This window comes from Bos indicus, chromosome 1 (genome assembly GCF_029378745.1).
Source record: "Bos indicus isolate NIAB-ARS_2022 breed Sahiwal x Tharparkar chromosome 1, NIAB-ARS_B.indTharparkar_mat_pri_1.0, whole genome shotgun sequence".
Classification (NCBI taxonomy): Eukaryota; Metazoa; Chordata; class Mammalia; order Artiodactyla; family Bovidae; genus Bos; species Bos indicus.
In genome coordinates, this window is record NC_091760.1 from 145,391,186 (window position 1) to 145,416,234 (window position 25,049).

Genomic DNA, 25,049 nt, shown 5'->3' on the forward strand with positions numbered 1-25,049 from the left:
CATGTGCACTGGCAGCCTGCTTCTGTCCTGGCTGTGACAGCTGTGGGGAGCAGTGACTAGAGCTGCTGGCTTGGGAGGGGCCTCCTCAGCCCTGCCCAGCTGCCTCTGTGGCCCAGGCCAGCTGGGTCTGGTGAGGTGAACTGTCTCCCCCCAAGCCCCCACTGCTTCCAGGGGCCCCACAGTGGCTCCCTGCCCTCAAGCAGTACTCAAGGATGCAGTCATGCCCTCCTGGGAGGACCTGTGGGTGGCCTTCAGAGTCGGTCCTCTTAGCGTCATTTCTGGACTCAATGGCCTTTTCCAGACATACACTCTGGGAGTGAGGTGTCTTGCTGGCTTCCTGGGGTCACCCTGAAGGATGTGGGGGTGCCGTCCCTGGTCCCAGGGACTTGTTGCTTCCATGTTGCCTTCATGGGGCATTGAGAGTTTATAAAGTCAGATGGTGCTGCCCACGTGGTGAGCACAGGGCTACCCATGAACCTGATGGACGTGGCCCAAGCAAGGTGTCCCAGGAGCCCACCCAGTCCCCACTGACCGTGAGAGCGTGCTTGCTGTGTGACCTTGTCCGCCCCAAAGCTGGAGGGAGGGGCTTCATGCCAGTGTGTGAGGGGGATGGTGGGTGGGGGACTGCCCAGGCAGAGGCGTGGCAGGAGCCCAGACTCTGCGTCCGCCTGTCTGGAGCTCCTCACCCTGTAGGGGGGCCGCTGTCTCCTCTCGCTCACATTCCCTCCACGTCCTGTCCTGTCCGCGGTCTTGCTGCCTTTCTTGCGCTCACCCATAGCCTTGCTCCTTTTCCGAGGGTGCAGGGTGGGGTCCTGGCCCTGTCCCCACTCTCCTGTTCCCCTCCTACTTGGCTGTGAGCACCATCTTCTGGGGCTAGTTGCTGGTGCGAGGATGGGGCAGTGACCTGACGACTGTTCTTTCCAGATAAGCTGCCATTGAGGATGATGGCTCTTCTGCCTATTCAGGAGTGTTTCATTGAGGGCTTAGCTGGGGACTCGAGACAGGTGTGAGCTGCTGGGACATGGGTCCCACGTGACTCCTTGAACCCCTTCCCATCAGGCATTGTTCCCAGAACACAGGGGGTCCCTCAGTCCATGCTGTAGAAGGAGGACCAGGTCCACACTCTCGAAGCCGTTTGCCCCCAAGTGCAGTGCTGCGCACCCCCCAGACGCGACCAGCACTGTGCGCAAGTAGCCTTGCAGCCCTCCCCTGTCGTCCCAGCTAGGGGACAGAGCCCTCGCCTGTGGGGCTCTGAGCAGTGCTGCTCTCTGGTCTCAGATGTGGAGGTAACAGGCGCAGGTGGACTGGTGCCTTGGGAGGGAGGTGCTGAGATACGGTTTCCCTTCTGACTCCCCTTTCCATCTTGAGTGGCCCCTGCAGGGCCGTTCTGGCCTCCCTCCTGTGCTCTTACTTCCTCCAGAAGCCCTATTGCTTGGGGAGTGTGGCTGCAGGACTCAGAGCTCTGGCTCCAAGCCACAGAGGGAGGCAGGGAAGTGATCTTGCCTCCTTGGGCCTGGGTTCCCCCAGAGACAGGGCTGGGATGGGAGGCCTTAGCTGCTCTATGCAGCTCCCACATGGCTGGGCTCCTGCCATCCTGTCCGTAGAGACCCTCGTATGCCCCTTGGGTGCCTGGTTCCAAGAAATGTCTTGGAGGCAAAACTGCACATGCACACGTGTGCGTGCCCGCGCACACACACACACTCACATGCTCATTTGCCAGACCTACCGTGTGGCTCAGAGAAGAGGCCCCAGAACGTAACCCCAGAGGGCGCTGACCCCCTCTTGGTCCTCAGGTCCTGGCCGATGCCGTGGCCCGCCTGGTGCTGGATAAGTTTGGGGACCTGACAGACAGCTTCGCCTCCCCCCACGCGCGCAGGAAGGTCCTTGCTGGAATCGTCATGACAACAGGTAACCGTGTCAGTGTGTGTCCACTACGTGTTCTCACACTTAATGAAGAAGACACGCTCTCAGTGTACAGAAGTCTCTGAAAGGAGCAGAAGGCTACTTTTTCGTTCTCCTTCAGAATGTCTGCTGTGTGCAACTGGAGGAGCTGCACTTATGTTTTTTCCCCCACCATTTCATCTGTTTAACCTGAGTGTTTTGTTTGGAGAAAGCATCCTGTATTAGTATTTGATTCCAGTAATCTTACATGAATCCTCTCGAGTGAGTCTGGGAAATGCAGGAGACCTCTTGGTTTTCACTTCACTGAGAGTAGCCATCTCTGGTGTGTCAGTTCACGTCACTGTTCCCTTCCCCGAGAGAGAAGGCTTCTGCAAGCGTAGGGACTCCGTGGGGGAAGCACCCTCGGGACGGCAACAGAAACCCAGCTAAATTTGCCCCTAAGTTCCCAGCTGTGACGGGATCCCTCCCCAAGTCCTCTTCCACCTTCCAGAAGTGAGCCCTCTGAGCAGTGTCTACATGGACCACTCCTGGGAGCAGGAACCACAACCATGGCCAGTGCCTGTGTCCCTGGGGCGGCCAGAGGACCTTCAGCTCCGGAGGGCCGGGTCTGAGGCTGTCTTGGGGCCCTCTCTTCTTGGAGTATCCGCTCAGCCCAGCTGGCTGAGCCGATTCCTGGGAGGAATCGCGAGACGGTTTCTCCTGTGTTCCAGGCACAGATGTGAAAGACGCCAAGGTGATCAGCATCTCCACGGGAACAAAGTGCATCAATGGCGAGTACATGAGCGACCGTGGGCTCGCACTTAACGACTGCCACGCGGAGATCATAGCCCGCAGGTCCCTGCTGAGGTTCCTCTACACGCAGCTTGAGATTTACTTAAAGTGAGTGTCCGAGGAAATGGGGGAAGGAAGCTGTTTTCCATAAAAAAAATTTTCTTCCGATCAAAGTGTATTGCATCCTTTTCACTGTGTCCGTCATCACTGAAAAATTCTCAGCATAGTAACTTTCTGGGTTACAGGTTGGGAACCCTTTTGCCCTTGAAGCTCAGGCTGTCAAGTAGAGTTGGCTGAGTTATATAACGCACATGCCCATGTACATACCCGCCACACGTGCAGTCAGAGGGGTCATGTCTGTGCTCCAGATGCCAGGCTTTTGCTTTATACAGGAATAAGTGCTGGGGAGGTCACCATGCCCGGACGGCTGACTGTGAGTCTGACTGCTTCCTGCTGCAGGCCACGTCCTACTCACAGCCTTTCTGTTCTGAGGTTGTAAATGAAGAGAACGGGGTTACTTGTGTACTGATGACCTGTCTCATTGGTGAGCAGGCAGGAACCATGCTAATTATCATAAACATGTCAAGTAAATACCCCAGTGCAAGCTTATCTTACCCTGTTGAAAACACTGGCCTTTGAAAATCATCATAAGCTATGAGAGACTGAATTTTGATTGTGTTCAGCTTTAAGGTTTATGTTTGCAACTTACTCCTTTCAGTAGCAAAGATGATCAAAAGAGATCCATCTTTGAGAAGTCCGAGCGGGGCGGCTTCAAGCTGAAGGAGAATGTCCAGTTCCACCTGTACATCAGCACCTCCCCCTGTGGGGACGCCAGGATCTTCTCACCACATGAACCCATCCTGGAAGGTACCATGCCAGGCTCAGCAGCAGCTGCCATTTCCCAAGAAAGTTCATGACTGTGTTGTAACAGAGAAAAGGACAAACCTGTATTAATATCGTTTCTTCTTCAAAAATTTCCACCTTGGTTGTGGATCTGATAGGGATGTATAAAAACATGAAGTTTTCTTCTCAATTAGTAATTTGAAATTTTTAATGAATGAAGATGTGGATTCAAACAAGAAATTAGAATACAGTGAGGATATTAAAATTGTGTTCATATTTTGAATTTGGATGACACGCATCTCTGGATTGGAAATGCATGTCGTGGTCCATGTTTCTGGTGGGTTGTGATATCACGAGAGTGTGCCTAAGTCTCAGAAGCAGGTGTCGGTGGGCAGGACGGCCTCTCTCTGACCTCTGTGTTGCTCTCATTCTTATTCGTGCTCTTGTTTCATAGTAATTTGTATCCACAACCCTGCTCACAAGCTTAAGCATTATTTGTTCCAAATAGAACATTTGATTACATTATTTTTATTGATTATAAAAGCAACATGTGGGGTCACCCTGGCTAAGACTTCTCGCTACCAATGCAGGGGGCCTGGGTTCAATCCTGGTCAGGGAACTAGATCCCACATGCTGTGATTAAAGATCCCGCGTGCTGCAACTAAGATCTAAGATCTAAGATCCTGCATTCCACAAAGAAGACCCAGCACAGATAAACAAGAATTTTTAAAAAGAAAAGACAAAATTGTAAAAAAAAATTTTTAAAGCAACAAATATGCACTGTTAGAAATGGCCGAATATTTTTAAAACATAAAAAATAACATTTAAATCAATGTATTCATGTAAAAAACCTCTGGGTGTTTGTGAATGTTTCCTATGGATTTATTTCCACATCCCTATAGATTTATTTTTGAAAATTTAAATATGCAGCAGAGAAATATAGCAAATACTCTAATATCCATCACCTAGAATTCGCAAATGTCAGCCTTGTGTTCTGTCTGCTTCAGCTAGTTTCTAATCCTAGAAATACATCAGTTGGTTAAAATGGAGGCCCTCTTTTCTCCCAACCACCAAGGAAACCACTTTTGTGAATTTGGTTTGTATTGTATCCTCCTGTTCAACTTTTTGTGCTTGCATCATACGCACATGTCTTGGGTGCATGTAGAATGAACACATGCACACGTGCGTGTGAACCATATTTTGAATTGACAGAGTGTTGTTAGACATGCTTTCTGGTGAGTTAAATAGGTCGTCGACCGGCAGACCATCTCCAGAGAACCTTGTGTCTCTGTCTTAGAGCCAGCAGACAGACATCCAAACCGAAAAGCCCGTGGACAGCTGCGGACGAAGATAGAGTCTGGTGAGGGCACCATCCCCGTTCGCTCCAACGCCAGCGTCCAGACGTGGGACGGGGTGCTGCAGGGGGAGCGGCTGCTCACCATGTCCTGCAGCGACAAGATGGCCAGGTAAGTCCCCTCGGACACATGCCTGGGCCCGTCCCCACCCCTGCACGCCTGGGTGCCCTGGGGTGTTTCCAGGGACACCTGGGTATGTGTCCCACAGATTCACTGAAGGACTCAGGTTTTAAAAGGTGCTTCAGGGCCACCTTGAGAGGAGAGGTGGGGTCTCTGTGGACAGAGGCTCTGAAGCCAGGTCCTTTTGGGTTCTTACGGAAGCTTCACTACAAAGGCACCATTGATTAAAAATCATGGCTGTTGGTATGGGAACTCAACCTCCAGCCGCTGTCCCCTACCGGGAGGTCAAGAGGATGGGGCTGAAAGTTCCCACTGTATGTAATCAGTATTTGGCTCCACAGCCAACCAGCCCCTGTCCTCGGGTAGGTGACACAATCTACCTCATTAACATAGACACCTTATGGTTAATCACTTAGAGAGTTCCCAGGGCCTGGGAGCTGTGAGCCAGGAACCCCAGAAGAAGACCAAACATATATAAGAAAAATATATTTCTGATCATCTGAGTGACCAACTGTACTTTTCTGATAAATCACAAGCTCAGTTACTGTAGCTTCATAGTAGGTCTTGAGGTCGGATAGTGAGTCCTCCAACTTGGTTCTCCTGTGTTGTGTGGGCTCTTCTGGCCTTCTGCCCCTTATGTAAACTTTGGAATCAGTTTGTCAGCATCTGCAGAATACTGTGCTAGAGTCTTGATGGGTTTGTGCTGAGTCTGTAGCTCAGGTTGGAAAGAATCGAGTCTTCCTCTCCATGAACATGGGCTATCTCTCTGTTCACTTAATTCTTTGATTCTTTTGTCGGTTTTATAGTTTTCCATGTACAGGTCTTGTATTTTTGTTACATCTGTACCTGTATTTAATTTTGGGAGGTGTTAATGTAAACAGTGTTGTGTTTTAAACTCAAGTTCCACAAGTTCATTGTTGGTCACAGCTGATTTTTGATCAAGGTTCAAAGCCAGTTCAGTAGAGAAAGAATAGTGTTTTTAACAAATGATGCTGGGACAACTGAACATCCCTATGTAAAAACAAGCAAGTGAACTTCATATTTTGCACCATATACAAAAGTTCACTGAAAATGTGTCATAGACCTAAATGCATAAAAGTTATAGAAGAAAAGAGGAGAAAATCTTGGCCACTGAGATGCAACACCAGAAGTACACTCCTTGAGAGGAAAAAAATGGTGTTAGACATCATCAAATTAAAAATTGCTTCTCTGAAAGACTCTGTTAAAAGAATGAGAAATAAAGTCACCGACTGGAAGAAAATATTTACACATCGTACATCTGATAAAGGACTTAGATCCACACTATACAAAGGCTTATGAAACCAACAAGGGGGAAAAACAGTTTTTAAAATGGCCAAAATATTTTAATGGACACTTCACCAAAAAAGATGTCAGATTAGCACATGAGAAGCTCGTTAATCACGGGGACGTACAGAGAGCTATGAGGGCACATTCTTCACTCCAGGGTTAGAGCCCTGTCGGGTACGGTGGGGACCCCAGGCCCTGGAGCGTCATCCTCCCAGGCTGGGAACAGACAATGCAGCCAACTGTGAGGACAGCTCACCTGTGTCTTAGATGTTAAAGGCGTTTCTGGCCTGTGTTCCCTCCACTTTACTCCTGTTTCCCGAGAGAAACGGAAGCACTGTCCATGCAGACTCACCTGGAGCAATTGAAGCAGCTTCTCCATGTCTGGGAGCAGCTCAAAAGGCTGTCAGTCTTTAAACAGGGTTAAATGGGGGTATCTGTGCCTCGGGGCACTGCTCAGGCAAGGGACATAATAAGCTGTCATGTTCAGTCAGTGGTACGTGGACACATCGCAGAAGAACTGTGCAGCATGCCAGGAACCAAAGGAGTGCTTACCATGTGATTCCATTGCTATAGATTTCTAGAATGTGATAGAAGCAGGTCAGTGGTGGCCCAGGGATGGGGCAGAGCAGGAGGGGCAAGAGGAAGGCCTGGAGCAAGGGGGGAGGAGACTAGAGAGCTGGGAGTGGGGGTTTTGTTGTTTAGTTGCTAAGTCATGTCTGACTCTCTGCAACCCCATGGACTGTAGCCTTCCAGGCTCCTCTGTCCATGGTATTCTTCAGGCAAGAATACTGGAGTGGGTTGCCATTTCCTTCTCCAGGGGATCTTCCCAATCAAGGAAGGTGTTTACATGCTAGGACTCCCCAAATTCTGTGCTCTAACACCAGGCAGGGCACTGTGTATCCATCAAGCCTCAGCAACTCACAGAAGAAATTGCAGGGGAAGTTCAGAGATGGTCGTAAGTGAACGACATAAAACACCACAGCTGAGAACAAGAGAGCAAGTCCAAATTCTCAGAAGGGAGGGAAGGACACAGAGCAGACATTAGTACTCGATGCAGCAGCGATGAGCAGCGAACAGTCAGAAACCCAGAGTGCTGCTTTGAAAAAGGTAATAAAATTGGCAGACCTCTGGAAGTCTGACCAAGACAAAGGGTGCAGCCAAGTCAGGGGAGGAGGAAAGGGTGTCAGGATATAGTAGGAATGGACACGTGCGCATCTGGCTGCAGTGAGAGTTACAGACACCATTAAAACCGAGATGACATAAAAGCTTTGTAGAAATGTGTATGTTCCTAAAATTGAGTCAAGCATGTGTAAGAAATTTGAATGGAATTCCAAATATATTAAGAAAAAGTAAACCAATCACGCCCTCACTCCCAAGAATTAAATAAATTGGAGAAAATCAAAGAGGTGGCTGCAGAGAAAGAGGATGCAGCTCTTGCAGGAGACCGTTGAGTGAGTTCTCTGCATTCTGGGGAGGTATCCTCTTCATACATACAGTCATTTCTACAGATCAGGAAGGTGGGGAAGGACCCCAGCTCATCCCGTATCCCCAGACCAAGCCAGGAAGGGAAACAAAATGACGGGGGCCGTCTTCTAATCTAAAACATGCATGTATATGCCAAATCCAATATTATTTCTAATAGTTTAATTTTCTTCCAAATCTATAACTTCGATCAAAATCTCATCATTTTTCACAGCTCTTGACACTCAAGTGAAAAAGTCTCGCTGAGTGGTTAAGGCAGCAGGGCGTGGATGGAGGACACTCCCAGCCCTGTCCTCTGGAATCTCCCTGCAGATGATTAAATCCTTGGTCTTTGGTGATTCACTCAACCCCGGAAGTGGGGGCGGGGCTGAGCTCCCACCCTCTGATCGATCTTTGGTGCCCCTGGAGGGCTGCCCCTGCCTCTGGCAGTCACGTGGTCACCATGAACAAGGTCTGGGGGGCTGGCCTGGGTCTCACAGAGGGCAGGGCTGCCTCCCACAGATGGTTCCGGTTCCAGAGGGGTCAGGGCAGTGGGTGGGCTTCGGGTGAGACCACAGTCGGGGGGTGGCGGTGAGGGGTCCCCGGGGCTCTCACCTCTGAGTGAATTCTGTTCACTGGGCCATGGGAGGGGGTAGCACAGCCTGTGTTCCACGCAGAGCTGGGGAGAAAGCAAAGACCACCTGCCTGAGGGCAGCAGTGTGCACGACCATGCAGAGCCCTGTCCCCCACCACCGCCTCCTCCCCCTCCCCCAGACACAGAGGGGGCCAGGGGCATCGGCTGTGAGCCCCCCTGCCGTGGGGAGACTGTGGGGTCACGGGGACAGCCAGTTTTCACAGGGGGTTGCTGGGGGCGGTGGGCTTGTACGGCACACATCCCACGAGTGTTTGCTGCTGGTAAAGTCGGCGCCTCCGTGTTCCCCGTGAGGCTCGCCCAGGGGAGCTGAGCCGAGTGGGTGGACCACTTCCCACCAGGGCCTCCGTGGAGCGATCGGGGCCTAGGATTCGCCTGCGAAGCATGTGTTCAAAATTAATGACTTGTAACTCGTATAAGTTTCTGCAAGAGCAGGGTTTTCAAGTTTGCCCCAGGAGGCTGAATTCAGCTTAATGGGGCCTAACCCCCCTGACAAGACTCTGATTTACATAAGAAAGGGCTCCCTGTGGGTTTTGTGTGCACTGAATCCTTCCCTATTGTTCCTTGCTAGATAGGAGGAACCCTGTGCTCTAATTTCCTTCTTAGAGGGTTGGGGGAGCCGAGGATTTGTCCAGTCAGCGCACACTGAGCTGTGAGGCCAGGTCCCTAAATGCTGGGATGTTTTAGTATGCTAAACAGACGAATCCCTCCCGCTTAGAGCCTGTTGATGGGAGAAGGTAGGGGACAGATGGTAAGGTCTGCAGGGGTTCAGCAGAGGGGGCACCTGGTGGGCTCCAGTGGCAGCTGAGAGGACTTTGCACAGACCAAGGTGGGGGCACTGGGGACCCTTGGCTGAGGGCTGGAGCTCCGCAGGGAGCAGAGGATGCCCATGCTGCTGGCTCGGGGAAGGGGTGTGAGGGAGAAGACCCCTAGAGCCAGTGAGCTTTGCCCCCTGGGTGCTGGGACATGGACCCCTGAGGCCATGGAGGGCTGCTTTCCTGCTGTCTGTGGGGCTCAGAGCGGTGAGGCCATGTTCGAGTTGGCACTGAGACGAAGCCATGGAGGGTTGGTGCTGTGACCTCACCCACACCAAATGCGGGGTCAGAACGGTCGATGCCGCTACCAGGGAGCAGGAAGAGACCAGTTTCCGTCCTTCTGGAGCTGCCGTTTTTTATTTATTAGAAGTAATGAAATAAAGGTTTATTTTTTCTTTTGATTTTTCTCACAAGAAACGTGGCTCGATATCTTTTTAGAACTAATCTTCAGTAAATGTGTCATCTTGGGAAACATGGAGGCAAAAGATCGTTCCAGCATAAAATAATTAAGTAGATTTTTCTCTTTAGAATTTTAAACTAAGTCAGTTATTTAGTGAAAGTTGTTCAGTTGTGTCTGACTCTTTGCGACCCCATGGACTATGCAGTCTGTGGAATTCTCTAGGCCAGAATAGTGGAGTGGATAGCCGTTCCCTTCTCCAGCAGGTCTTCCCAACCCAGAGATCGAACCCAGGCCTCCCGCATTGCAGGCAGATTCTTAACCAGCTCAGCCACCAGGGAACCCAAGTCAGTTATTTAACTGCCTTTTAAATTGGTTAACACTTGTATGGAATGAGCAGTATGCCCATGTGAGCATGGTGCTATGGAGGGCCCAGGCCAAAGGGACCCCACGCTGAGTGCCTCTTCCTCTGCCTCCAGGTGGAATGTGGTGGGCATCCAGGGGTCCCTGCTCAGCATCTTCGTGGAGCCCATTTACTTCTCCAGCATCATTCTGGGCAGCCTGTACCACGGGGACCACCTCTCCAGGGCCATGTACCAGCGCATCTCCAACATCGAGGACCTGCCCCCGCTGTACACCCTCAACAAGCCTCTGCTCAGTGGCAAGTACCCCCCCTTCCTGACTGCAGCGTGCAGGTCTCACGAGTAACACACCAGTGGGGGCTGCACTGAGGTGGGGGGGTGGCAGGGAGTGTTGGGCCATTCAAAAGGGGCGGAGGCAATGGATGGGTCGTTTAAGTGGGTCCCTCGAGGTTCCCCTCTCTTGCCAGTTGAAAACCTCGCCATTTACAGGGAAATTAGAGCCCAGACGCGGCACCTATGGGCTTTCTTCTCACCCGTACTCGTGCTGCTGAGTCCTTCGTCCACTGTAGAGGCTTGCAGGAGCCGTGAAGCTCCACAGGCCTCAGCTGCCCAAGATGATGCTAGGCCAGCCCACAGAGGATTCACGGCCACAGAGACGAGCTCTGCAGGAGGTCGGCAAGGGGGCTGTGTGCCCGTGGCAGGCAGTGGTGTCTCTCAGTGGGACGTGCACCTGCCTAGTGCGCCCTGGGTTACTGGTTGTTTATTGTTTTTCTTCTAGAATGTCAGTGGCTAGCAGTAAAGTGAACAAGAGCTTTTGAATTCAAGGGCCCTAACTTCTCAGTTCACCTTTACTTAAAAGGACACAGTTAAGGTATTTTTATCCTTTGGAAATCTCGCTTTACCTACTTTTAAAGCTAGAACTAAAACCCTAACCGTGAACTAGAATGCCTCTTGGTGTGTGTGTTTTGCCGTGGTCTGTGGTCTTGCTACTAGCCCATCTCTAACTGAGAAAAGCAACGTGGAGCTTTGTTTGAAAGCATGTCTCTTAGAGCACATGGATCACACGGGAATGGAGAAAAAGTTGCTCCAAATTCAGTTTCACAGCTCTCTACTGTAAACCGTTATCTTCTTAGGAGAAAAAAGATAAAAGTAGACGGATAAAATCTGATGGTAAGTTGAAATTGTAGCGTCCCTCCCGTTGAACGTACACTGGTAGATGTGAAGCAGGTGTACTTGGATGTGTGTTTGGGTGTGAATCTCACACGAGTCAGAAAACAGTTTTCCTTGTCCGGTCTGTGCTTTGTGTGTGGGGCAAGCATGCTTTGATTCAATCAGCTGTCACTTGTCTAGAGTGTTTGCAGCCACTGAGAACATCATATGTGAGAGGCGTGGTGCCGGGGGCTCCTCGGGAGTCACCGCTGCCCAGTGCCCAGTTGGGTGACTCTGGGTGTGTTGCTCCACCACCTGCTGAAGGAGTCCTGGGCACTGACCGGCTTGCTCACCCATGAAGTCCGGTGTGCTTTGATCACGTCGTCTGTGTACAGAGTGCGTCTGGATCTATGAGCACCTGCTGGAGAACAGTGTTTCACCACGTATGTTTGTTAGAAACGTGAACTTACAAATAAGGAAGACCTGTTCTTCCCTCTTCCTCCCCAGTATTGCCCTGAGGCCCACAGACACCACGCAGGGCATCTTCACAGACAAAAGGATTCAAACAGGAGAAATCTGGAGGAGAGGGTGTCGGTGTCTCAGTAACGCAGGAGGTCACACTCCTTTCAAACGGGCCCATGGCACCACCCTCAGCTTGCTCACAGGGAGTCCCCACAGTCAGTGAGTGGCCAGGTCCACCTGGGCTGTCCCCTCCCAGTCCTCCTGCTGCGCACACCTGGTGCACGGCTATGTGCCTAGCAGGTCATGCCCTGTTCGTTGCTCTTTTTCACCTCATAGTTTATCGCAGGTCATTCCCATGTTGGAACGAGAAAGCCGTGTAACAGCCATGAGAGAACGGTAGTGTCTGCAGGGAGCAAGAGAAACGGACCTGAATGCCACACAGAGAAAGGTTGAGGTGACTGAATGAGGTTCCCTGGAAACTGGAGCAGATCTAGATGGACTTATTAAAAGGTTTATCAGCAGACTGTGTTTGAAAATGCCGTCGAGGTTAAGAATGAGAATTTTACTTTAATTTCAGCATGAAAAGTGTGTGTTTAAGAAAACTTCCTGGAGGTGAACCTTTGCCTTGGGCACTCGCGTGATGCGCGTTCCCATCCTTCTGAATGCTCTTGTCTCTCCTTTTCAGATTAGTTTCAAATCCAGCACCTGCAAGTGCAGGGCAGCTCTGGCTGCTGGCTCTCCTCCACTGGCCCCGCTTGCTGTCAGGCACACTGAGAGAACTCAGCGAGGAATACCAAGAGGCTTGACTGTCGTGGTCACAGCCAGGATGCCCGGGGTCGTGGGGTGAGACCCACTATGCCGATCTCACTGCCAACAGTGTCACAAAACAGTAACACACAGAGAAAGAGCACAGGGTGGTGGGGTGAGCATGTGGGGCTCACCTACCGCCTGGACAAAAGCACAGGAAATGGAAAATTTAATGAAGCCCCAATCAGAAATAGATGATTCAATATCTGAAATTAAATAGCACTCTAGAAGCCATGGATAATAGACAGAATGACCCAGGAGAACACAGAAATGGTCCACAAGAGAGAGTAATGGAACTCACCCAACCAGAGCAGCAGACAGAAAGACAACAAAACAAAACAAAAACGAGTGGGACACATGGGGTCTCTGGGGTAACGTCAAATGTGCCAGCATTCATGTTGTAGGAGTTCTAGAAGGAGAAGGAGGGGTAAAAAGTGTATTCAAGGAAATTATGGCTGAAAACTTTTCAAACGTAAAGAAGGAAACAGATATCCAGGTACAGGAAGCACAAAAAGTCCCGAACAAGATGAACCCAATCAAACCCACACCAACACATCATTAAATTGGCAAAAGCTAAAGAATTCTTAAGGCAACAAGAGAAAAACAAGGAGTTGGTTACATGAGATTCCTGGTAAGGCTATCAGCAGCCAGAAAAGAGTGGCACAGGATATTCACAGGGCTGAAAGGGAAGAACATACAACCCAGGATATGCTTCCCAGCAAGATTAGAATAGAAGAGGAGATGAAGAATTTCTCAGACAAGCAAAAACTAGAATTCCAGCAGTACTGAATGTACCCTAAAGGAATTATTGAATGGCTTTCTCTAAATGGGAAAAGAAGTAAGAAAATATAGGAAAGAGAAAATCCCATTAGGAAGGCAAATATGGAGTAAGGCGATCACTTAAATAATCCAGTATGTAATTAAATGACCGAAAAAATATAAAAGCAACTATGACTACGATAAACCGTAAAGGAAAATAGACACATGCACCCCCAGCATTCACAGCAGCACTGTTTACAGTCGCTAAGGTATGGAGGCAACCTAAATGTCCATCGACAGATGAATGGATAAAGAAGACGTGGTGGAATGTTACTCAGCCGTAAAAAGAATGAAATAGCGCCATTTACAGCAACATGGCTGGATCTAGAGATTGTCATCTGAGTGCAGTAGCCAGACAAAGGAGGAGAAGTGATATGATACTGCTTTTGTGGACTCCAAAAAGAAACGACACAAACGGACTTATTTACAAAACAGACTCACAGACTGAGAATGAACATGTGGTTACCAAGGAGGAAGTGGGGGGAAAGGATAGTTAGGGAGTTTGGAGTGGACATGTATACACACTGTTACATTTAAAATGGATAACCAACAAGGACCCACTGTATAGCACAAGGAACTCTGCTCCATATTCTGTAATGGCCTAATTGGGAAAATAATTTAAAGAAGAATAGATACGTGTTATGTGTATTAAAAATAAATGATAAGTTAAAAAAAAAAAAACAACCTGTGGGGCTTTCACAGAATTCACAGATAGAGATACATGAAATTCTGTTTCCTTCCTACTCCATTATTGTAGTATTCCCCATAAAAGCTCATCTTAACAAAAACAGCTGCTAATATTGAGTGGTAATTCTCTGTACTGTATTAGTTGTGTCTTTTGGGATAAAAAAATTGATTATCTGACCTTAACATAGTGAAGACTTTGCAGGGTGTGCTGCCTTCTACCTTAGGTAGTAACTTAGTTATATAAACAGTGAAAAATAAAGTACAGGAATATTGTAATTTGATTAGGAAAACAAAAAAATGAAAAAAACTAGGCTTATTTATTTATATTTTCCATAGCAAGTTATGGATTAAAATGCTACTGTCTTAAATAATGCATTTTATAGTGAGTTTTGATATTATTTGTATGCATATTCATAAACTTTTAACAGCGAGTTGATGGGAAAAGAAGTGACACTGAATAGAGTTATATATGATGATGCCCATATTTCTGTCCAGTGGCAGACATGCTTTTCAGCTTAGAACTCATAGAGTATGACAATTTCCATTCATAACAAAACAGATCAATCACAAAGAAATGAACATTTCCCCCTATTCAAACTTGGTTAATGTTTTTCACCCATTTATCAGTTCTGAGGAATTAGAAATTAGTGTGAACCCCTAATATCTGTCTGAATGACAAACATTTTAATGTATATATAATCTTGATTTAACTATTTGTAAAACAACTTATATTGTTATCAGATATAGTAAATATTCAACCATAATTGACAGCATAAAACAGTAAAGGGATAAGCATGGACGATGTAAAATATGATATCAAAAACACAAAATGTGGGGAAGGAGAGTGTAGAATGTAGCTCTTTCAGTGTGTTTGAACTTAAATGACTTATCAGTGTACACCTAGTAGATATAATTATGGGTCAACACATATGAACCCCAAGGTAACAACAAATCCAAAAGCTACAATAGACTCACAAAAATCAAAAAGAAAGGAACCTAAGCATTGCTTTTGTTTAGTCACTCTTTTGTGACCCCATGGATTGCAGCCGTACTACTAAAGAAAATCACCAGAGCATGACAGGAGAAGCAAAAAGAAGAAAAGAACATAGAAGAACTATGAAAACAACTGGAAAACTAGTAACAGAAGGGCAATAAAAACGTACATATCAGTAATTACTTTAAGTGTTGATGGACTAAATACTCTGATTAAAGGACATAGGGTGGTAATTGGATAATAAACAGACCCTTCAATATGCTGCCTACAAGAGACTCACTTCAGGGTAAAACACAGACAGACAGAAAGGGGATGGAAAAAGATATATAAATAGAGACAACAAGAAAAAGGAGATAGCAATACTCATATCAAACAAAGTAGACTTTAAAACAAAGACTATTTACAAAGACAAAGAATGGCATTATACAGTGATAAAGGAAATCAATACAAGAGGAAGATATAACATTCTTTAACCACGTATTGACTAGAGATAATACGCCTTTTGTTACCTGAATGTTATTAACTGGAGTGTTTCAATATTTACTTATATAACAAATTGCCAGCCACAGGAATTAGTTTCTGCAAAAAACCCTCAGTCAATAATATGTTAACATATACAGGAGCACCTAAATTTATAAAGCAAATACTAACAGGTGTAAAGGAGCAAACTGACAACAATACAATAATAGATGACTTTAACCTTCCACTGACACCAGTGGACAGATCAGAAAGAAAATCAGTGAGGCAGAGGCGGTCTTAAATTACAGACTAGACTGGTTGGGCTTGATTGATATCTATAAGACATTATGTCCCAAACCAGGAGAACATGCATTCTTCTAAGTGCACATGGAATGTTCTCCAGAATAGATTACATACTACGTCACACAACGAACTTCAGCAGTCTTAGAGGGCAGAAATTACATCAGATTTTTCTTCTGCCCATAGTAGTATGAAACTAGAAATCAACCACTGATAGAGAAACAGAAAACAAATCTGTGGACACAAAACAACATGCTACTAAAAAAACAATGGGTCAGTGATGAAATCAAAGAGGAAATCAGAAAATAAATGAAAATGGAACACAACTTTCCAAAATATATGGCATGCAGCAAAAGTAGCACTAAAGGCCAATTCATGGCAACACAGCCCTTCCTCAGGTAGGAAGAAAAAGTTCAAGTAAACAACTTAAGCTGCCATCTAAAAATTTAGAAAAAGAACAAATGATGCCCAAAATCAGAAGGAAGGAAGTAATAAAGATCAGAGAGAGAAATTTAAACATAGTTTTTAAAAAGCAATAGAAAAGATAAACGAAAGCCAGAGCTGGTTTTTTGGTACAGACACACAAAGTTGATAACTTTTAGTCAGACTCATCAAGAAGACAAGAGAGAGGATCCAAATAAACAAGATAAGTGAAAGAGGGGAAATGGCAAAAAATACCACAAAAATACAAAAGATCATAAGAGTACTGTGAATGGTTATATGCCAACAAATTGGACAATCTAGAAGTGGACAAATTTCTATAAGCACACAGCCTGGCGAGATGGAGTCAAGAATAAACAGACAATTTGAATAGACCAGTCACTAGAAGTGAAATTGAATTTGTAATTAGAAAAAAAAACTAGCAAACAAAAGTTCAAGACCTGACAGGGGAATTCTACGAAACATACAAAGGAGAACTTCCACGAATCCTTCTTAAACTCTTCCCCAAATTGAAGAGGATGAAACACTCCCAAACTGATTCTGTGAGGCCACCATTGCCCTGATGCTAAAACCAAAGATGCTATAAAGAAACAAAACTTTGAGCCAATATCTTCGATGAATATAGATGGAAAATTCCCCAACAAAATATTAGCAAGCCAAATCCAGCAATACATTAAAATCCAGCAATTTGACCATCATGTATCATGGTCAAATTGATTTACTTTAGGGTCACAAGGATGGTTTAATGTTCACATGTCAGTCAATGTGATATATACCACATTAACAAAATGAAAGAGAAAAATCATATGATCATCTCAATAGACTCAAGCATTTGAAAAAATTCAATGTGCATTCATGATTAAAGCTTTCATTAAAGTGAGCATAGAGGGAACATAGCTCAACTATATAAAGGCCATTTACAGCAAACCCACAGCCAATATAATAATGGTGAAAAGCTGAAAGCTTTCCTATTAAATTCAGAAAGAACACAAGTGGAAATACTCTTGCCACTTCTATTTAATACACTTTTGGAAGTCTTCGCCACAGCAGTCAGACAAGAAAAAGAAATAGAAGGTACCTAGGTTGGAAGGGAAGAGGTAAAACTCACTGTTTGCAGATGATCTGATAATCTCTACAGAGAACCCTAAAGTCTCCACCCAAATACTATTATAACTAATAAGTGAATTCAGCAAGGTTGCAGAAGCCAAGATTACTATCAGTTCAGTTCAGTTGCTCAGTCGTGTCCCACTCTTTGCGGCCCCATGAATCGCAGCACGCTAGGCCTCCCTGTCCATCACCAACTCCCGGAGTTCACTCAGAATCACGTCCATCGAGTCTGTGATGCCATCCAGCCATCTCATCCTCTGTCGTCCCCTTCTCCTGCCCCCAATCCCTCCCAGCATCAGAGTCTTTTCCAATGAGTCAACTCTTCGAATGAGGTGGCCAAAGTACTGGAGTTTCAGCTTCAGCATCATTCCCTCCAAAGAAATCCCAGGGCCCATCTCCTTCAGAATGGACTGGCTGGATCTCCCTGCAGTCCCAGGCACTCTCAGGAGTCTTCCCCAACACCACAGTTTCCTTGCAGTCCCAGGCACTCTCAGAAGTCTTCCCCAACACCACGGTTTCCTTGCAGTCCAGGCACTCTCAGGAGTCTTCCCCAACACCACAGTTTCCTCGCAGCCCAGGCACTCTCAGGAGTCTCTCCAACACCTTAGTTCAGAAGCATCGATCCTTCGGCGCCCGCTGACAGTGACTTCCCAGGTGGTGCAGGTAGTGAGGAGCCCACCTGTCAGTGCAGGAGACATGAGAGGTGCGGTTTCAGTCCCCGGGTTGGGAAGATCCCCTGCAGGAGGGCATGGCAACCCACTCCAGTTTTCTTGCCTGGAAACCCCATGGATGGAGGAGCCTGGCAGCACACAGCACACACACTAATAATAAAGTATCAGAAAGAGGAAATTGAAAAAGAATTCCATTTAAAATGCATCAAAAAGAATAAAATACCTAGAAGTATTTTCTTCTAGGAGAAATCAAGGAGAAAAAAATAAACTTAACCAAGGATCTGAAAGACCTGAAAATTATAAAGCATTGATGAAGGAAATTGAGGGTGATGCTCTTTGATTGGGAGTATTAATATTATTAAAATGGCCATTCTATCCAAAGACAGCTACAGATACAATGCAATCTCTATCAAAATGCCCATGACATTTTCCAGATCTAGATCAAATAATCTTAAAATTCTCTGGAACCACAAAAGACCCTGAATTGGCAAGACAATCTTGAGAAAAAAGAATAAAACTTGAGGAATCGTGCTTCCTGACTTCAGACTATACAACAAAGCTACATTAATCAAAACAGTGTTGAATTGGCACAAAAAGAGATGCATAGATCAGTGGAACAGAATAGAGAGCCCTGAAACTAACCCACACACCTGTAATCAATTAATCTTTGAGGAGGGAAGCAAGAATATACAATAGAGAAAAGACAGTCTCTTCAGCAAGTGGTGTTAGGAAAGCTGGACAGCTGCCTGCAGTCAGTGAATTAGAACACACCCTCACACCATACCCAAAAATAAACTCAAAATGGTTTCTAAAGACCTAATTGTAAGAACTGAAACCATAAAACTCCTAGAAGAGAACCTAGGTGGAACCCTCTTTGATAAAGGTCACAGCAGTATTTTCTTGGATCAGTCTCTGAAGAGGAAAGAAATAAAAGCAAAATTAAACAAATGGGACCTAATTAAACTTAAAAGCTTTTGCATAGCAAAGGAAACCATCAACAAGATGAAAAGACAACCTACCAACTGGGAGAAAATATTTGCTAATGATACAACTGATCAGAGGTTAATATCCAATGTGTACAAAAAGTGCATACAACTCAGTACTAAAAAAACAAACAAAATTTGGGCTGAAATCCTGAACAGACATTTTTCTAAAGAAGACATGGATGGTCAACAGGAAGAGATGCCCAGAATCACTAGTTATTATTGCTGTTGTTGAGTCGCTCAGTCGTATCTGATTCTTTGTAACCCCATGAACTGCAGCATGCCAGGCTTCCCTGTCCTTTACCGTCTCCCCGAGTTTGCTCAAGCTCATGTCCGTTGAGTTGGTGATGCCATCCAACCATCTTGTCCTCTGTTGCCTCTTTCTTGCAGTGTCCTCAATCTTTCCCAGCATCAGAGTCTTCTCTAATGAGTCAGCTCATCGCATCTGGTACCCAAAGTATTGGAGCTTCAGCAACAGTCCTTCCAATGAATATTCAGGGTTGATTTCCTTTAGGATTGACTGGTTTGATCTCCTTGCTGTCCAAGGGACTCAACAGTCTTCTTCATGCCCACAATTTGAAATCATCAATTCTTGGCGCTTAGCCTTCTTTATGATCCAACTCTTACATCCATACAAGATTACTGGAAAAACCATAGCTTTGACTTGGTTGGCAAAGAGATGTCTCTGCTTTTTAATACACTATCTAGATTTGTCACAACTTTCCTTCCAAGGAGCAAGCATCTTTTAATTTCACGGCTGCAGTCACCATCCACAGTGATTTTGGAGCCCAAGTAAATAAAGTCTGTCACTGTTTCCATTGTTTCCGCATCCATTTGCCAAAAAGTGATGGGACCAGATGCTATGATCTTAGTTTTTTGAATGTTGAGTTTCAAGCCAACTTTTTCACTCTCCTCTTCGCCTTCTACCATTAGACTTGTATCATCTGCATATCTGAGGTTGTTGATATTTCTCTCGAAAGTCTTGATTCCGACTTGTGATTCATCCAGCCTGGCATTTCGCATGATATACTCTGCATAAAAGTTAAATAAACAGGGTGACAATATACAGCCTTGACGTACTCCTTTCCCAATTTGGAACCAGTCTGTTGTTCCAAGTCTGGTTGTAACTGTTGATTCTTGACCTGCATACATATTTCTCAAGAGGCAGGTAAGGTGGTCTGGTATTCCTACCTCTTTAAGAATTTACCACAGTTTCTTGTGATCCACACAGTCAAGCTTTAACATAGTCTGTGAAGCAAAAGTAGATGTGTTTTCTGGAATTCCCTTGCTTTCTCAATGATCCACTGAATGTTGTCTATTTAATCTCTCATTCCCTTTGCCTATTCTGAATCCAGCTTGTACATCTGGAAGTTCTCAGTTTGTGTACTACTGAAGCCTAGCTTGAAGGATTTTTAACATTACCTTGCTAACATGTGAAATGAGTGCAATTGTACAGTAGTTTGAACATTCTTTGGCATTGCCATTTTTGCAATTGGAATGAAAACTGACCTTTCTCAGTCCTGTGGCCCCTGCTGAGTTTTCCAAATTTGCTGATATATTAAGTGTAGCACTTTGACAATATCATCTTTTAGGAGTTGAAATAGCTCAGCTGAAATCCCATCCCCTCAACTAGCTTTGCAGAGAAGGCAATGGCACCCCACTCCAGTACTCTTGCCTGGAAAATCCCATGGACAGAGGAGCCTGGTAGGCTGCAGTCCATGGGGTCGCTAAGAGTCAGACATGACTGAGCGACTTCACTTTCACTTTTCAGTTTCATGCATTGGAGAAGGCAATGGCAACCCACTCCAGTGTTCTTGTCTGGAGAATCCCAGGGATGGGGAGCCTGGTGGGCTGCTGTCTATGGGGTCGCACAGAGTCGGACACGACTGAAGCGACTTAGCAGCAGCCGCAACTAGCTTTGTTTGTAGTGATGCTTCCAAAGGCCCACTAGACTTCACCCTCCAGGATGGCTCTAGGTGAGTGACCATACCATCAAGGTTATCTGGGTCATTAAGACCTTTTTTGTATAGTTGTGTGTATTCTTGCCACCTCTTAATATCTTCTGCTTCTGTTAGGTCCATACCGTTTCTGTCCTTTATTGTGCCCATCCTTGGAGGAAATGTTCCTTTGGTATCTCCAGTTTTCTTGAAGAGATTTCTAGTCTTCCCCAGTCTGTTGTTTCCTCTCTTTCTTGGCACTGGTAACCTAAGAAGGCATTCCTATCTGTCCTTGCTATTCTCTGGAACTGTGCCTTCACTTGGGCATATTTTCCCCTTTCTCCTTTGCCTTTCTTCTCTTATTTTCTCAGCTATTTGTAAGGCCTCCTCAGACAACCACTTTGCTCTCTTGCATTTCTGTTTCTTGGGGATGATTTTGGTCATCCTGTACAATGTTAGGAGCCTCTGTTCATAGTTCTTCAGGCACTCTTATCAGATCTAATCCCTTGAATCTATTTCTCACTTCCACTGTATAATCATATGGGATTTGATTTAGGTCATACCTGAATGCCCTAGTAGTTTTCCCTGCTTTCTTCAAATTAAGCCTGAATTTTGCAATAAGGAGCTCATTATCTGAACCATAGTCAGCTCTTGGTCTTGTTTTTGCTGACTGTATAGAGCTTTTTCATCTTCTGCTGTAAAGAATATACTCAGTCTGATTTCGGTATTGACTATCTGGCGATACCCATGTATAGAGTCATCTCTTGTGTTCTTAGAAAAGGATGTTTGCTAATGACCAGTGTGTCCTCTTGGCAAAACTGTTAGCTTTTGCCCCACTTCATTTTGTACTCCCAAGTCCAAACTTGCCTGTTATTCCAAGTATCTTTTGACTTCCTGCTTTGCATTCCTGTCCCCTCAGATGAAAAGAACATGGTTTTTTTTTTTTTTTTTTTGGTGTTAGTTCTAGAAGGTCTTGTAGATCTTCATAGAACTGTTCAGCTTCTTCAGCTTTAGTGGTTGGGGCATAGACTTGGATTACTGTGATGTTGAATGGTTGCCTTGGAAATGAACTGAGTTCATTCTGTCATTTTTGAGATTGTACCCAAGTACTGCATTTAGGACTCTTGTTCACTTTGAGGGGTCCTCCATTTCTTCTAAGGGATTCTTGCCCACACCGGTAGATATAATGGCACATGGAGGACTTGAACCCTGTCTGAGGTGCGTCCCGTGGAGCTGCATGTTCTGTGTCTGTCCTGGGATCTGCTGCCCTTCCCTGCCCTGCCCAGATGTCCTTTTCCCCCTGCACCAGAGTTGGAGCTCCCCTCTCATCCTCAGGGCGTGTTGCTTGGGGTGGGGGCACTTTCCCTTCCACCCACCAGCCCTGTTCTTGGGATGAGGCTGGCTTGATCCCCTGTCCTCTGGGCCAGGTTGTCAGCAGCGTGCATTTCACCTTGTGGACCGGAGCACCCAGTATTTCGCCTAAGTTGGTGCTTTAAACACCCCCCACCCCAAGCTGGTGTAAGAAGGGGGTCTGATTTGGCCTGAGGTCCACCAGGTGGAGCCCACAGTCTCACAATCTGTGTCTGGGGTTGGGGAGCTGAAGATGACAGAATGGGTGTGTGTGGCTGCCTTGCCCTCACAGACTCATGTTTCCCATTGGTTCCCACCCCCTCCATCAGCCCAGGGGAAATGAGATGGACATCCCCAGGTGCTCCACTCCAGGGGCTGCAGGCCCGGGACACACGGCCTGGCCGACGGACTGAGTGGCCATTACTGTGCTGTGCACTTGATTTCCTTCCCCTTTAGCTCTGCTCGGGGTTTCGTGTGTTTGCAGAATGAAGGCCACACTCAGTCCAGATTGTAACTACACGTTGTCCTGGCCATTTAATGAGTGAACAGTAGCCTCTGTAACAGGAGCCCTGGTCCCCCAGGCATCCGTCACTCTTCACTGTGTGTGTGATGCATCTGATCACACCGTGTGTGGCACAGGAAGCACCCTTACAAGAGAAGCAAGAGAAGTACCAGCGCCGCCAGCCAAGTTTCCTGTTTCCCTTGTGTCCGTTACTAGGCCAGTTCACAGTTTTTCATGCTTTTGCTCTAAAAGCTCTGACTCAGCATGCTGGATATACAGCAGCAGACACACTCTCAGGACCACCAAGCTTTTGCTGCTTTTACTGTTTTCTGCACAGTAGCCTGTGGTTAGCTCGTTACCCCAGTTCTCACTTTGCAGCCCCGGAAACACAAGCTCCTTCTGGGTGTCTGTCCTGCGGGAGTATTGACCCCACAGACTTACAGACAGGATCTCCTGGGCCCATGTGGGCTCCCTGCCCTAAGAAAGTACATGGCTGGTGCTAAACCTTGGACTGCCTGCTGTCTTGTAGCTTTATTTTCTCCATTCTTGCTAAAGATGGTAGTTTATTTAACTTAGAATATGAAAAGTATTTATGGAGTTTCCCTGGTGGCTCAGACGGTAAACAATCTGCCTACAATGCAGGAGACGTGGGTTCAATCCCTGAGGTGGTATGATCCCCTGAAGGAGGAAATGGCTACTCACTTCAGTATTCTTGCCTGGAGAATCTCATGGACAGAGAAGCCTGGCAGGCTATAGTCCATGGGATTGCAAACAGTTGGACATGACTGAGTGACTAGCACTTTCATGTGAAAAATATTTATACAGTTAGTTAACTGACCATGTCTAGTTTTAATGTAAAATGGTGCAATTCTAAGGTTTAAGTATTACTGAAGAGTAACCCTTGATTTTGATCTTATGTCGAAGAGTCATGGAATTGCCAAAGAAAATAATGTAAGCAATAACAAGACCGAGAGCTGATTGTGGCACAGATCATGAACTCCTTATTGCCAAATTCAGACTTAAATTGAAGAAAGTAGGGAAAACCACTAATCATTCAGTATGACCTAAATCAAATCCCTTATGATTATACAATGGAAGTGAGAAATAGATTTAAGGGACTAGATCTGATAGAGTACCTGATGAACTATGGACGGAGATTCGTGACATTGTACAAGAGACAGGGATCAAGACCATCCCCATGGAAAAGAAATGCACAAAAGCAAAATGGCTGTCTGGGGAGGCTTACAAATAGCTGTGAAAAGAAGAGAAGTGAAAAGCAAAGGAGAAAAGGAAAGATATAAGCATCTGAATGCAGAGTTCCAAAGAATAGCAAGAAGAGATAAGAAAGCCTTCCACAGCAATCAGTGCAAAGAAATAGAGGAAAACAACAGAATGGGAAAGACTAGAGATCTCATCAAGAAAATTAGAGATACCAAGGGAACATTTCATGCAAAGATGGGCTCGACAAAGGACAGAAATGGTATGGACCTAACAGAAGCAGAAGATATTAAGAAGAGGTGGCAAGAATACACAGAAGAACTGTACAAAAAAGATCTTCATGACCAAGATAATCACGATGGTGTGATCACTGACCTAGAGCCAGACATCCTGGAATGTGAAGTCATGTGGGCCTTAGAAAGCATCACTACGAACAAAGCTAGTGGAAGTGATGGAATTCCAGTTGAGCTATTTCAAATCCTGAAAGATGATGCTGTAAAAGTGCTGCACTCAATATGTTAGCAAATTTGGAAAACTCAGCAATGGCCACAGGACTGGAAAAGGTCAGTTTTCATTCCAATCCCAAAGAAAGGCAGTGCCAAAGAATGCTCAAACTACCACACAATTGCACTCATCTCACACACTAGTAAAGTAATGCTCAAAATTCTCCAAGCCAGGCTTCAGCAATACGTGAACTGTGAACTTCCAGTTGTTCAAGCTGGTTTTAGAAAAGGCAGAGGAACCAGAGATCCAATTGCCAACATCCGCTGAATCATCGAAAAAGCAAGAGAGTTCAAGAAAAACATCTATTTCTGCTTTATTGACTATACCAAAGCTTTTGTGTGGATCATAATAAACTATGGAAAAGTCTTCAAGAGATGGGAATACCAGACCACCTGACCTGCCTCTTGAGAAACCTGTATGCAGGTCAGGAAGCAACAGTTAGAAGTGGACATGGAACAACAGACTGGTTCCAAATAGGAAAAGGAGTACGTCAAGGCTGTATATTGTCACCCTGCTTCTTTAACTTATATGCAGAGTACATAATGAGAAACACTGGGCTGGAAGAAGCACAAGGTGGAATCAAGATTGTGGGAAGAAATATCAATAAGCTCAGATATGCAGATGATACCACCCTTATGGCATAAAGTGAAGAGGAACTCAAAAGCCTCTTGAT

At 45.9% G+C, this 25,049-nt stretch overlaps 1 protein-coding gene across 12 annotated transcripts in view; it reads left to right on the forward strand.

Annotated features, from left to right (window-relative positions):
• Positions 1 to 25,049, forward strand: part of ADARB1 (adenosine deaminase RNA specific B1) — a 116,106-nt gene that overhangs the window by 81,134 nt on the left and 9,923 nt on the right. For 10 of the 12 annotated variants that reach the window (XM_019963238.2, XM_070796021.1, XM_019963247.2 and 7 more), the window contains 5 exons: positions 1,794 to 1,908; positions 2,613 to 2,781; positions 3,392 to 3,540; positions 4,814 to 4,982; positions 10,104 to 10,285. In XM_019963238.2, coding sequence (XP_019818797.2) covers positions 1,794 to 1,908; positions 2,613 to 2,781; positions 3,392 to 3,540; positions 4,814 to 4,982; positions 10,104 to 10,285 — 784 coding nt within the window. Of the gene's footprint in view, positions 1 to 1,793; positions 1,909 to 2,612; positions 2,782 to 3,391; positions 3,541 to 4,813; positions 4,983 to 10,103; positions 10,286 to 10,764; positions 10,858 to 25,049 lie in introns of all 12 variants that reach the window. The other 2 variants (XR_002180986.2, XM_070795977.1) reach the window with 2 other exon arrangements.